General features: G+C 37.7%; 1 protein-coding gene across 2 annotated transcripts in view; it reads right to left on the bottom strand.

The window, feature by feature from the left end:
* Positions 1–14,848, bottom strand: part of CNTN4 (contactin 4) — an 872,298-nt gene that overhangs the window by 31,210 nt on the left and 826,240 nt on the right. For both annotated transcript variants that reach the window (XM_075998444.1, XM_075998443.1), the window contains one exon: positions 4,034–4,209. In XM_075998444.1, coding sequence (XP_075854559.1) covers positions 4,034–4,209 — 176 coding nt within the window. The remainder of the gene's footprint in view (positions 1–4,033; positions 4,210–14,848) is intronic.

The following is a 14,848-nucleotide window of genomic DNA, read 5'->3' as shown; positions in this document are numbered from 1 at the left end:
TGCTATGCTTGTTTTTACAGACAAGAAAACTCTAGCACAGAGAGGTCGGGTGATTTGCCTAAGGCTACTTAGCTACTACATGGCAGGGCCAGGATTTGAACCCCCACACAGCCAGCTCCAGTCCCTGTTCTTAATGATAATGCTATTAATATACTACCATCTAGAAGGGCTTTTTCCTCATTCAGAACTAATGTGCACTTATTGTTATTCCGTTGTTTAAGCACATAACACTCAAACTTATGGAGGAGAATAGAAGAGATGGAACTGCCAATTATCAACAGGTTTAGAAGACAGGCAAAAACATATGGTGAAGGAAGAGCTACAGTTTTGCTACTTAGTTGTTTGTCTTAGGCTGATCCCCGCTGTGTGATTTCATATGCCTTTGAGTCTCTCTGAAGGAACTTTGTGCTAGGTTATGAGAATCAAGTGCGATTTTATGTGTAAGTGAAATCCTTCAGAAAACTGTGAAGCGCAGAGCAAATCTAAACTGGTATCATCGATGGTCACAATCAATTTACTTTGTGAAACAATCATGTCAAAGATATTAAATCAAATTTAAGAAAAGTTGTGATTTTTTTGTTCGCCAGGAAGTCCTTTTATTTATAATACTTGGGTTCTCATCTAGATTCTTCTGTTTACTGATCAAGTTCCTATAATTGCTCAGTAAAATGGGAAAATAATTGCTAACCTATTTCATAGGGTTTCTGTGAGGATTAGCTACTAGTACACTCGTCCCATGGTATACACAGGGATTGGTTCCAGGACCCCAAGTATACCAAAATGTGTACAAACCCAAGTCCCACAGTCAGCCCTGCAGAACTCATGTATACGAAAAGTCGGCCCTCTGTATCTGCAGGTTAAGCATCCTGCAAAGACTATATTTTCAATCATATTTGGTTGAAAAAAAACTGCATATAAGTGGGCCTGCGCAGCTCAAACTCATCCAAGGGTCAACTGTCTATAAGGAAGCACTTGATAACATGATTAGGTACTTTGCAAGTATATAAATTATCATCAGCATTATGGTTATTATCATTACTTATTTACTGAAGACACTTCCCGTGTTGGGACTTGAAGCACAGGTTCAAATACAAAATACGCCTCACAAGAGAATGTGTGCAGGGAAGGTGAGAAAGGACATTGTTGTTAAGGTGGGAAGTCAAATTAGCTTTAAGGCAATGCCTACACTATCTCAATAATTCATTTTATTCACCAAAGGCTTGAATGGCAAAGAAATCTGTAGCCTGGGTGTTCCATAGCGCAACCACCTATTAACAGAAATACGTGATTCTGTGAATTAGAACATACTCTAGTTATTTACAAATTTTGAATCTTTAAAGTATCTTTAAAGTAAAACTGAAACCAAGAAAAAAATAAAGGCAGGCCTGAGGTAAGAGTCTCACAGAAGGACACCACGATAACTTTCTCTTTCCCTTTGAAGTCACCCAGACCAAACTATTAACTAAGATCTATATTTTTTTATGTTCCTAACAAAAAGAACACAATGGCTTCAGCTTATTTCCCCCCACGGTAGTCTGTTCTGTTTCTGAGAGAGCACTCCGAGGTATCAGAGGACAATGAAATAATAACTTTTCTAAATCCTCAGAAGGCAGACTCTACCAAGCATCATGCCACCATGCTGACCCAGGAGTAGAAACTGAAATGGGCTCGACTTCAGAATTGCATGTAAGTCCGAACTCCACAGATATTAACGATCCTGGTGGTTCATACACTTAGATCTCACACGCTGTAGTGCTATCCTTAATTTGCACTTATTTCCTTCCTTCCTTCCTTCCTTCCTTCCTTCCTTCCTTCCTTCCTTCCTTCCTTCCTTCCTTCCTTCCTTCCTTCCTTCCTTCCTTCCTTCCTTCCTTCCTTCTCTCTCTCTTTCTTCTCCTTCCTTCCCTTCCTTCTCTCTCTCTCTCTCTCTCTCTTTCTTTCTTTCTTTCTTATTTTTGAGATACGGTCTCATTCTGTCGCCCAGGCTAGAGTGCAGTGGTATCATCATAGCTCACGGCAACCTCAAACTCCTGGGCTCGAGCAATCTTCCCACCTCAGCCTCTCTGAGTAGCTGGGATTCCAGGCATGTGCCCGGCTAATTCTTTTAATTTTTTCGTAGAGATGGGATCTTGCTATGTTTCTCAGGCTGGTCTGGAACTCCTGGCCTCAAGTGATCCTTCCACCTTGGCCTTCCAAAGTGCTGAGATTAAAGGCGTGAGCCACTGTGCCCAGCCTCACAAATTCCTGAGCCATAGCTGATTGGTGTTCATGCTAGTTTCACAGAGGAAACACGTTTTTCCCACAGGGAAAGCGGATGAGAGCGACTCTGCAGGTAGGTCTCTATGAAAGATGGTCACTAGTGCTGGAGTCCAGTAGGGGTCTTCCCTGTGCCTCAGCCCTGGCACTGGTCCAGCATGAAGGCCATTTGTGACTGGCAGGCCACCCATTTTGATAGTCAGGCATCAGTTTTGATTGGCCGGTGCCCATGCCATTCTGGGAGATTGTATTTTTAATATTTCCACTGCCCAAGAAATTGGTTTTAGTGTGAAAAAAAATAATTCTGCTTAATTTATGAAGAATTTTCTTGATTTATGCTTTCCTGTTATGACAATCAATGTTACCCTTCTTTCAATTAATACAGCCCTTAAAGTTGATCAAGTACTTCTCTTGTGGTAGGCATTGGGCTATGTACTTTGCTAGACCTCAAGGTATTTAATATCCTCAATGTCCTTGTGAAGCATTAATAGTTAACATTTCTCTTGCTTAGCCAAAGTTATTAAGTGGAACCATACAAAAGAGGTCCATAATAGTTACTATTAGCAATTTTATCCCATCTTTCTCAACTAGGGTTCTAAGAGAAAATCCCTAAGGAATGGGGCCATTCACCGAAGAAATGAATTAACTTCTCTCCTGTGCATCTATAAAGTGGTACCAGTCAGATACCATCCTTGGTGGGAATTGAGAAAATAGTCATCCAAATAATTTCTGGTGTTCTATGACTCAGCTGGGAAGCCTTGTTCGAGAAATGCAGCAAGAATGCAATGAACAGGACTAGTACTATAGTGGAGTAGAAAATATGCCCCCGATATATCATACGGATGACTTTGTAAGCTTTAGGGCATTTATTCTCCACATAAGTGGGGTGTACAAATCAGATTCTTATGGAGGCACAGAGAGTAGGCAGGGCTTTTCAAATTATAGGTCCATTTTTATATTCTGTCTTTTGGCTGGACCCCTCCATGAGAGTGGCGGCTGGAGAGAATCTTTATTATCGGTGGGAATGTAGGGCTGTGTTAGACCAGAAAAACAGTTTTTGAGGACTACTGTGATAGATACAAATCATTTCATGGTTTAACTTCTTTTTGTTATGTATTCAACGATAATACATATTTTTATGGAAAGTAAGGCATTTTGAAACTTAAAACATTTGAATTCAAATTATTATTATGCCTGGAGATAACAATTAACCCCATCAGACTTTCAGATTGAAGGAAGCCCTAAGTTCACAAAGAGGGGTCTTGTACAAGACCAAAGGGAGTTTAATTAGCAGCCTAAGAACATATAAGGAAACTATCCTTAAGCTCTTTTCTTAATCAGGTTCTGTGGCATAGGCTATGGTACGGGGAACAGAGCCCAGGATTTGAGGTTTACAGCTGAGCTCTGCAATTTAGTAGCTATGAGACCAAACCAAGGCATACAACTCTGTGAGCCTCAGTTTCCTAATTCATTAATAGGAATGAATGAGCAGCCCTGCCAAATACATAAGATGCTCGAACAAAGCTACAATATAGTAACTTTCATGTATTTTTTTTCAAGTTAGTCTGAACAAGTTAGTGTGAGTCAGTTTCGAGAAGTTCACTAGCATACTGTGATTCTTGTGGCTAGTTTGAGTTTATAGTTTTAACCATCTGAAACTAGCAGGCGTTTTTTTAGCAAATTGTATTAGAAATATAATGTAATTATAAACAATGCTGTAATGAACATCACTGACTAAATGATATATGTATGGTACTTCTTTGATTTTAATACTTACCCCTCCGACTCTCTCGAAGTGATCTCCATCTCTGTCGAAGTCTATCAGGCGTCCGTTAAATGACCACGTGAACACAATGTCCAGGGAGTGGTCGTGCGTCACCTGGCACGGCAGGACGATACTTTCCCCAACCGTGACGTCCATGCTGGAAGGGGGCACCATCACCCTTGTTGGATCTGGAGAGTTAAAACAAACACCACCAGCGACAAAGCCCGTGAGCTCATGTGGAAATAAAATGCGGAATCCAACACCAGGATGAAGTCCTGAGAAGTTTTGTTTTATTTTTTTCTCAGGCTGTGACCGGCACCGCCAAACCCCAGTCATCTGGGAAGCTTAGGTTCAGGTCAGGAGGTCATTTTTAATATGAAAAGATGAGAACACTCATTATGAGAACCTTCCCTGAGCAAGAGAACTCAGCTGGGGAGCACAAAGGTGAGATCTCTGAAGACGCTCATGGAAGGGCTTTCTGGAAGCCTCCTCGGAACGACCTCTTTGAAAAGGTTTTCATCTCTCTTCAGTCTCACTAGAAAGCTACATTTCAGCTGAGTGCAAACAGGAAAATCCATGTTGACTTGAAGTTTGTCGGGCTTCTTCTTTATTTTTGCTATTGTAACAGTGATAAATGTTTTAGTACAGGAAATTCAGAAAATGCAGGAGAATTAAAAGAAGGGACAGAATAAAAACCAACCCCCGAAAAAAACCCAGAGATAAAACATCTATTTTCATTTTGGTGTAATTTCCCCCAGTCTTTTCTTTTCTTTTTTTTTGAGAAACAGTCTCTCTTTGTTGTCCAGGCTAGAGTGAGTGCCGTGGCGTCAGCCTAGCTCACAGCAACCTCAAACTCCTGGGCTCAAGCAATCCTCCTGCCTCAGCCTCCTGAGTAGCTGGGACTACAGGCATGCGCCACCATGACCGGCTAATTATATATATGTATATTAGTTAGCCAATTAATTTCTTTCTATTTATAGTAGAGACAGGGGTCTCACTCTTGCTCAGGCTGGTTTCGAACTCCTGACCTCGAGCAATCCTCCCACCTCGGCCTCCCAGAGTGCTAGGATTACAGGCGTGAGCCACTGTGCCCGGCCCCCCAGTCTTTTTTGATGCATAGTTTTTCAGTTGTTTTGTTTTACATCCTTGTAAACACGTGACACATACACTTCCTTTTTTCCCTACATAGTATTAATATAAGTATGTTTACAACTTTATCGACATATTTTTATAATCTGCATAATGTGCTGTTGAGTTTATAGTTTTAGCCATTTGAAACTAGCAGGCATTTTAGGAAATTTTATTAGAAATATAATGTAATTATAAATAATGCTGTAATGAACATCATCGACAAAATGATATATGTATGATATTTCTTCAAAATAAGGACTACCAATTTGTTTTTAAATTCATACTTTAAATTATAGTTTCAACTGGGAATAGAATGAACTTGCTTAGCTGAGGCAGTTTATAAACTCTAAAACTACATTCACACACTCATAGTCCCTTAACTTTTATTTATTTTTGAGATGGGGTCGCACTCTGTTGCCCAGGCTAGAGTGCAGTGGCACCATCATAGCTTACTGCAGCCTTGAACTCCTGGGCTCAAGCAATCCTCCTGCCTCAGCCTCTCAAGTAGCTAGGACTATAAACACACACCATGGTGCCTAGATAATTTTTTTTTTTTAAATTTTTTTGTAGAGATGGGATCTCACTATATTGTCTAGGCTGGTGTCAAACGTCTGGGCTCAAGCAATCCTTCTGCTTGGGCCTTCCAAAGTGCTGGGATTATAGGCTTGAGCCACCCTGCTCAACTTGTAGTACCTTAATTTTCACTCAGAGAGTATAATGGTGAGAAGCAGTTTGAATACAATACATAGGCCATATATATGCTTAAAGAGTAAAATTCTGAATTCAGCCACATTCCAAAAATATCTATGTACTATACTAAACCAAACAATTACAAAGAAGGCAAATCAAAACCAAATAATAAAAGAACATTGGCTAATTCTCTTCCACAGCCACAGGATTGTCTTTCAGGCTGTGAGGTTTACAAATATTCATTAAGTGAACTCCTTGGATTAAACATCTAAGCTGTGAATTTTGAAATTATCTCTCATAGGAGAACTTTTATGGGTCTTCCTTCCTTACAACCCATATTAAAATTTCCTTTTTAAATAGAACATTTACAAGATTTTTGTTTTTTTTACCCTTTTATCCAAATATGGAAAGAAAACATCTCAGGTTGTTGGAGAAGGGAAATCTCTGCCCTAAATAGATTACAATCTAGCAGTGGGATATACTTTTGCTGTTTTCTGAAAATAGGAAAAGATCAGAATAAGTGGATTAATGTGATTTTAGTCACTGCTGGATGAGTCATGTCCATGAGATGAAAAGTGAACAACAGGTCCTGCCAGCTGAGAGGCAATGGGATGGAAAATCCCTTATTTTAAAACCTGAGGCTTTTGCGAGCCATATAATAAAAATCTGCTTTATTGATTCACTGACACTCAGGAATGGATACAGAATAAGATTTTGTTTTTAAAGGAGGAAAGGAGGTTAAGAGCAAATATTATTCTAAGCAAAAATCTAGGAATAACCCCATTTCGATTTGATATGTCACTTGACATTTTTGAATTGAAATTTTCCTCATCTATAAAATGAAAGCCCAAACAGGTAATCCCAGGCTGAAATTAGGTACCACTGTGTTTTTTATTTGACAAAGATGTTGCCTAATTCTACTGTAAAGAGCACTGATTTTGCAATTTAGATTTTCACTGTAATACATTCCTTTGTTGATTTATCCTCCAAGCAGGTATTGTGTGTCCCATGGGTAGCAGATACAATGGAGGTTGAGAGAATTGTGACATTCATAGTAACTGAGCCCCTTAGCACTGTTAAGTGTCTTGCATGGATTATTTCATTTATTCCTAACAAAGAGTCACTATTATCATCCCTATTTAACAGATGAGGAGACTGATGTCTCAGAGAGGATTAGAAACTGTCTCTTGTGCTATGCCCCTTCTCCTTGTTTTGCTGAAAACATGCTCTCCATACACAAACCATGCAGAGAACAAGTCTGAGGGCGTAATACGGAAATTTGCACTTTCGATTATGAGTAGCCAACTGAAGATATTTAAATGCTGAAGGAATTCAAAGAATTCCTGCCATGGGGTGCAGATGGTTGCAGAGAGCTTCACTGCATGAGTAATGAAGTTACTGCCTTAGACAGGTAACGAGCAGTGATGATTTTATATGCTGGCTCTAGCTCTAAGCTTACACATCAAACCTGTGAGTGTAGAGTCAAATGCCCAGGCTGCAGTCCCTCAGAACATCTTGTCTCCCTATTTTCTCACAACTTCTGGGCAAGCAGCACATACCCCAAAGCATGGAGGCATTTGAAATTCTGGCCCGCAGTTTCGAATGACATTGGTTTCCTAAAGAAACGCTCATCTCTTTATACACAAGTAGGGATCTGGGATAGAATTTTTATTATTGGTAAACTCAGCTGCCTGTTAAGCAAGGACCATAGAAGTCCCCTAAATAAAGGCTTATGTCGGTACGGCTGCTGTGCTGAATGCTGCTAATTCATTAACTTAGCACTTGTCGCCAATTCCTGTTTCTGAGCCCTGAAGTAGCAAGAATCGATGCAAAGTAAGTCATGCTCTGTACACAAACCAGAGAGGTCTCCTTGGGACTAGAGAAGATTAAACTAAAGAGGTTCAAAATCTCATTAGCTACTTTGTTTTCTCAAAGTGTGTGTTTGTTCAGCACTCCTGTTTTCTGTGTTGTGAATTCTGATGCTTTTTTACTTGATTAATTCCCTTAAATTTGAATACAAACACTGTACACAAATAAACAGATGGCTTCTTGCTAAACAAACTGTCTCCCCTTCTTTGGTTTTAATTCATCAAAATCAGGAAGAACCTATATTTACGACTTTTATTCTGAAGAGTCGCTTCAGCTATTGTTCTGTGCATAGAACTCTCAAAGGCAATTAGAACTTGAGATGCAAATTGATGGCTGAATTTGGATGTAACTAAATAGCAACAATAAATAGGACCAACAAGACGCCTAAACGTCCCTAATTGTGGTTGGTTCATGCTGCAGAGAATAAGTCTAGAACTCCAGAGGACTGATACTTAAAAATATGTATTTACCATACACTTAATCCTCCTAGAGTATAAAAAGAATTCTTTTAGTTTCTATAGTTTTTTCTATACTGTACAGACGACAGAAGATAAGCTAAGTGCTTTGTTTTAAGGATTGTAACAACCATGAAGTGGTTAATAACCACTCAGTTAATAATCATAACAATTAGGTATATAAATTACAACATTTATCTAAGCCATGTGATATTCCAACTTTCACAGCTGGTGGAAAGACTTTCTGATTTATAGCTCTTATTATTTGTAAGAAACAGGCACTTTGGGGTCCATAGGATAATAATTCCATTTTGATGCTACTCTCCCTATACCATACCAATGCTTTATTTTAGTTTATAATTTTTTTCACCTTTTATTCACAGCATCAAGGTACTTACTCGTTGCCTATCAGGAAAATGTTTCATGTATACTTTAGTCATCTTCATTCATGGAAGGAGACACATCTGTTTTGTTAGCAAATTTCTTGACTATAAATGGTTTTGATGGTACCTTTCAGTAGTGTTGTGGTTTATTTTTTAAAAAATTAATATTTATAAGGAGAATTTAAAAAATGGAAACTCTTCAAAGGCCTGGAGCTAGTCAAAGAGTTGATGCCAAGCTCACCTCAAATGACAAAAGAAGACTAGACAGAGAACTATTTTTAATAATAGTTAAATGATACAGCAAAGGCTGCTAATTAATGATGACAATAATCCTGGAAGTAGCATCTTGAGGGATGGATTTTGGCACTGATAGTTGAACCCGTTTTTTCAATAAAGATAAAATCCATGCCAGATAAACGGTACTTATCAATTCTGCATAAAATACACATCTAAAAAGACTACCCTAAACATTAGGTGAGAATCAAGATTCACAGTGATTTCAAGGAGGATCAACCTTTTCATCTGGGATGAGATTTAATGGGAACAAAGGCAAAAAGATACACTAAAAAAATCAGCTACATAGATACACACTGGAGGATTTACACTTCACATGGATAAAACTTGAACATTTCAGTCTCCAAGGGGTCCGTGTAGCTGCCAAAGAAAGACAACACAATCTTAGGTTGCATTAATAACATGTGGTGTTACAGTTTAGAGAGGTAATAATTTGGTTTTATTTTTCATTAATCAGACCACAGATTACTAGGAACATGATTTGGATTCATTGACAAATCAATACTCCTGAGTTAGTGAAGGATATAATAAATCTGTAACAGCTACATAGCTGAAAGTATTTGGCATGAAAAAGAGAAATTAGGAGAGACATGATAGTGGTTTTCGAATATGTGGAGGGTCTGTCTGTCTCTATTTCTGTGCCAATACCATGCTGTTTTGGTTGCTGTAGCCTTGTAGTATAGTTTGAAGTCTGGTAATGTGATGCTTCCAGATTTGTTCTTTTTGCTTAAGATTGCTTTGGCTATCCGGGCTCTTTTCTGGTTTCAAACAAAGTGTAGAATTATTTTTTCTGTATCTGTGAAATATGACATTAGGATTTTGATGAGGATTGCATTGAACCTGTAAATCACTTTGGGTAGTATGGACATTTTAACAATGTTTCTACCAATCCATGAGCATGATGTATTTTTCCATTTGTTTGTATTATCTGTGATTTCTTTTCTCAGTGTTTTGTAGTCCTCTTTGTAGAGACCTTTCACCTCCTTGGTTAAGTATATTCCTAGGTATTTTATTTTCTTTGTAGCTATTGTGAATGGTAGTGAGTCTTTGATTTGACTCTCAGCTTGGCTGTTATTGGTGTATAGAAATGCTACTGATTTGTGTACATTGATTTTGTAACCTGAGATTTGGCTGAATTTATTCATCAATTCCAGGAGTCTCTTGGTGGAGTCTTTGGGGTTTTCTAGATATAAGATCATATCATCAGCAAAAAGTGATAGTCTGACTTCCTTTCTCCTGATTTGGATACCCTTTATTTCTTTCTCTTGCTTGATTGCTCTGGCTAGGACTTTCCAGCACTATGTTGAATAGGAGTGGTGATAGTGGATACACTTATCTTGTTCCAGTTTTCAGTGGGAATGCTTTCAACTTTTCTCCATTTAATATGATGTTGGCTGTGGGTTTGTCATATATGGCTTTTATAATTTTGTGATATAACATGTTCCTTCTATGCCTAGTTTGTCAATGGCTTTTAACATGAAAGGGTGTTGGATTTTGTCAAATGCTTTTCTGCATCTATTAAGATGATGAACATATGGTCTTTGTTTTTGCTTCTGTTTATGTGGTGAATCACATTTATAGATTTACATATGTTGAGCAATCCTTACATCCCTGGGATGAAGCCCACTTCGTCACGGTGGATTATTTTTTTGATGTGCAGTTGAATTTGGTTTGCAGGTATTTTATTGAGGATTTTTGCATCTACATTCATAAGGGATATTGGTCTGTCATTTTTTTGTTGTTTTGTTTTGTCCTTTCCTTGCTTTGGTATCAAGGTGATATTGGCTTTGTAGAATGAGCTGGGAAGGATTCCCTCCGTCATTATGGAATAATTTCTACTGTATGGGTACAAGTTTTTCTTTGTGGGTCTGGTAAAATTCAGTCATGAATCCATTTTGTCCAGGGCTTTGTATTTTTTGGAAGATTTTTTATTACTGTTTCAATCTTGCTGCTCATTATTGGTCTGTTCAGGTGTTCTATTTCTTTCTGATTGAGTCTTGGGAGGTTGTGTGTTTCCAGGAATTTCTTCATTTCCTCTACCTTACAGAGTTTGTACATAGAGACTTTCACAGTATTCATAGTTGATACTTGGTATTTCTATGGTATCAGTTGTAATATCTCCCTTTTCATTGCTGATTGGGCTTATTTGGGTCCTTTCTCTTCTATTCCTGGTTAATCTAACAAGATGTCTATCAATTTTGTTTATATTTTCAAAGAACCAACTTTTTGTTTCATTGATCATTTGCATTGTTTTTTGTTTTTCATTTTGTTTAGTTCTGCTCTGACCTTAGTTATTTCTTTTCTTCTGCTGACTTTAGGTTTGGTCTGATCTTGTTAAAATGCCCATACTACCCAAAGTGATTTGCAGATTCAATACAATCCCCATCAAAATACCATTGTCATATTTCACAGATCTAGAAAAAATAATTCTACACTTTGTGAATAGAAAAGAGCCCAAATAGCCAATGCAATTTTAAGCAAAAAGAACAAATCTGAAGGCATCAATTTATGAGACTTCAAACTATACTACAAAGCTATAGTACCTAAAAACAGCATGGTATTGGCACAAAAATAGAGACCTAGACCAACGAAACAGAATGAAGAACCCAGATATAAAACTATCCACATACAGCCAAGTGATCTTTGACAAAGCAGACAACAATATACACTGAAGAAAAGAAGCCTCATTCAATAGATGGGGCTGGGAAACGTGGATAGCCATATTCAGAAGAATGAAACAGGATCCATATCTCTCAACACTCACAAAAATTAATTTAAGATGAATAAAAGACTCAAATATAAGACACAAAACCATAGGAATTCTACCAGAAAATGTAGGGAAAAGCTCTTTTATAATAGATATAGGCCTAGGCAAAGTATTTATGAAGGAGACCCAATGGCAATCACAGCAGCAACAAAATAAATAAATGGGACCTGATTAAACTAAAAAGCTTCTGCACAGCTAAGGAAATAAAGAACAGAACAAATAGACAACCTACAGAATGGGAGAAAATATTCACAAGCTAAACATCCAAGAAAGAGCTAATAACCAGGATCTATAAAGAACTTAAGCAAATGAGCAAGAAAAAACCAAATAATCCCATTACAAAATGGGTAAAAGATATGAACAGAAGCTTTTCAAAAGAAGATAGACAAATGGACAATAAACATATGAAACAAATGTTCAACATCAATGATCATCAGGGGAATGCAAATTAAAACCACAATGAGATATTACCTTACCCCAGTTAGAATGGCTTTTATTAAAAAGTCCAAAAAAAAAAAAAAAAAGACGCTGGTGTGGATGCAGAGAGAATGGAATGCTTATACACTGTTGGTGGAACTACAAATTAGTACAACTTTTATAGAAAATGGTATGGAGATTTCTCAAAGAACTAAAAGTACACCAACTACTCTATCCAGCAATCCCAGTGCTGTGTATTTACCCAAAGGGAAAGAAGGCATTTTATCAAAAGACACCTGCACTGGAATGTTTATTGCAGCACAATTCAGTTGCAAAGATGTGGAAACAACCCAAGTGCCTATCAATTCATAAGTGGATTAACAAAATGTGGTACATGTACACCATGGAGTGCTACTCAGCCATAAAAAATGATGGGTTAATGCCTTTTGCAACAATTTAGATAAAACTGGAGACCATTATCCTAAGTAAAGTATCTAAAGAATGGAAACACAAGCACCACATGTACTTGCTATTAAATCAGAACTAACTGATGAGCACACATATGCACAGAGGGAAGAAAAACTCAGTGGAAATCAAGCAGCGGGGAAGAAGGAGGGTTGGGTGAAAACTTACCATTGTACCTAATGGGTACAATGAACACTATATGGGTGATGGGCACTCTTATAACCCTGACTCATGCATTACAAAAGCTATCCATGCAACTGAAAATATTTGTACACCTGTATTTTGAAATAAATGAATAAAATAAAAAACAATAAACAAAAAAAAAGATCTGAAATTTAGGTAGAATTTTTTTTGTTTGCCCTAGTTCCCTGGCAAGGAGCCAGGAGACTAGACCCAGGCCCTAACTTTAGGCATAAACTTTAACTGTCAAAATATCCTAATGAAATAAAATGTATTGAGTGTGTCATCATCCAGACAACATATCCATATAATTGGTTTGTTTCTAAATATCTACTTTGGTTATAATTATTACTTTTGCAAATCATTTAGAGATTTGATTTCTTTTAGACATATTTACTTTTCACTAAGATTTGTTTGCTATTGAATAGCTATGCTCATGAATTGAGAATTTTTAAGATTTTAAAACAAACATATGTTATTTTTTCTCCATAGCATCCTTATTTATCTTACTTCTCTTTTTGTTAACATGATTAAAATGCGACTTTGTTATATGAAGAAGGGAAGAGGAACCAATTGGAAAAAGAACCATAATTTCATCTTGGTGAAAGACAAGTGAATCTTCCCTTTTCAGTGGTGGAAATAACACAGCCATGGCATAGGGCACCTTCATTAGTTGAGGTTTTTTAATTGATTCATGCTGAAAAGCACGGCCACATAGTAGTATTGTCACCTGGTTCTTTGAACAAGTTGTGCAATTTGACACATGACATCAGAAGAAAACACAAGGCAAATTCTGACCCTAATCCGATTGAGCACAAACTGGAGTCTTCTGTAAAGCAATTTACAAATCGCCCCTGAGAAGAATGCTTACTGATCTATTTTCAAGGACTGGGGGGGAAAAAAACCCAGAAAGCAGAGCTGTTTAATAAGCTTGACTGCCACAAATAGAAACTGCTATGCACAAGCCAATTGAGGGTGGCCAAGTATAGGTACCTGGGAAGCAAGCAGCCAAACGATAATCAAAGTTATTAGATTTGCCTGGTCGAAATGTGTAGCATAAAGCACCTATTTAATTATGATGCCTGTTCTAATGACACCCAAACGCTCCTGCTGGCCTCTCAAGTCCCTAACTTCATTACAACTATTAATAAGGAGTTTTTTGTTTGTTTGTTTTTAACAAGCAAGGTATAATTTGTCTTAAAATCATTTATGGTCATCTTGTTTGCTCTCATTTTTACATGTCATCAGGAAAGAAAAAGCAAACCTCCTGGAGTTAGATTTATGCCATGTTCTAGGAGCCGGGTTTCTCATCCAGGACTTCTTTCTACATGCAAAGAATTTTCCGTAGGTGCCTAAGCTTCCTTTATGAATAAGAGTACTCCCCAAGCCAAACAGCAAGTACTAAAAGAGGTGGGGAGGGAGGGATATGTTAAATTTACCCTCTCGCAATTTCTTTTTGAAGCTTTCTTTATGATTTAAAAGAAATGACAATATAAAAGGACTATTGGAAAAGACTGTTCTCACTGGCAAATTAAATAAATTCTCTCTTCAAGCCAAGGTATAATTAAAATCATTCCATGGCATGCCTTTGACTGTGACAGAAGATAAAAAAGAATCATAAATGGGAACCACAGATATCTTTTACCCGTGGAGGAACGTTTTCATCAAATAATAAATAGAATGTTTTCTGTTTGAGAAGCAGAGATTATAAGCCTATTTCTTGCAGCTACTACACATGAGTGACTCTCCCTTATGAGTTACTGAGCAAAAGGGTCCCAAAGAAATCCCATTAGTGTCATTGAAATAAAGGAAATTCCATCATTGACCATGCATAAGAATGGCATAATGAGGTCTTTGCTGATTAAAGAAAATGTATCATTGCATCTGCTGGGCATTGGGCTGTAACAACTGATACAAAGTAAGTGAATATTTACTTAAACTACAGAAAGGAAAAAATGAAAGGTACACTTTGAGGCAAGGACAATGAATTCCAAAGACAATGCCTTCCACTGTCATTACAGGCAAAGTAACAACCGAGTGCCGCCCGGTCATGTCGCGCACAATTTGCAACGTGGGGAAGGATTAATCTTCTGGACAGTAGATGGTGCTGAAGCCTCAGCAGAAGGAGAAAGTGTCCCTCCTTTCTGTTTAACCTGCTCCTGTCAGCGATTTGCTA

Source organism: Microcebus murinus, chromosome 28 (genome assembly GCF_040939455.1).
Source record: "Microcebus murinus isolate Inina chromosome 28, M.murinus_Inina_mat1.0, whole genome shotgun sequence".
In the NCBI taxonomy this organism is placed as follows: domain Eukaryota; kingdom Metazoa; phylum Chordata; class Mammalia; order Primates; family Cheirogaleidae; genus Microcebus; species Microcebus murinus.
Note: the sequence above shows the minus strand (reverse complement) of the source record. Positions and strands in the feature narration are given on the sequence as shown.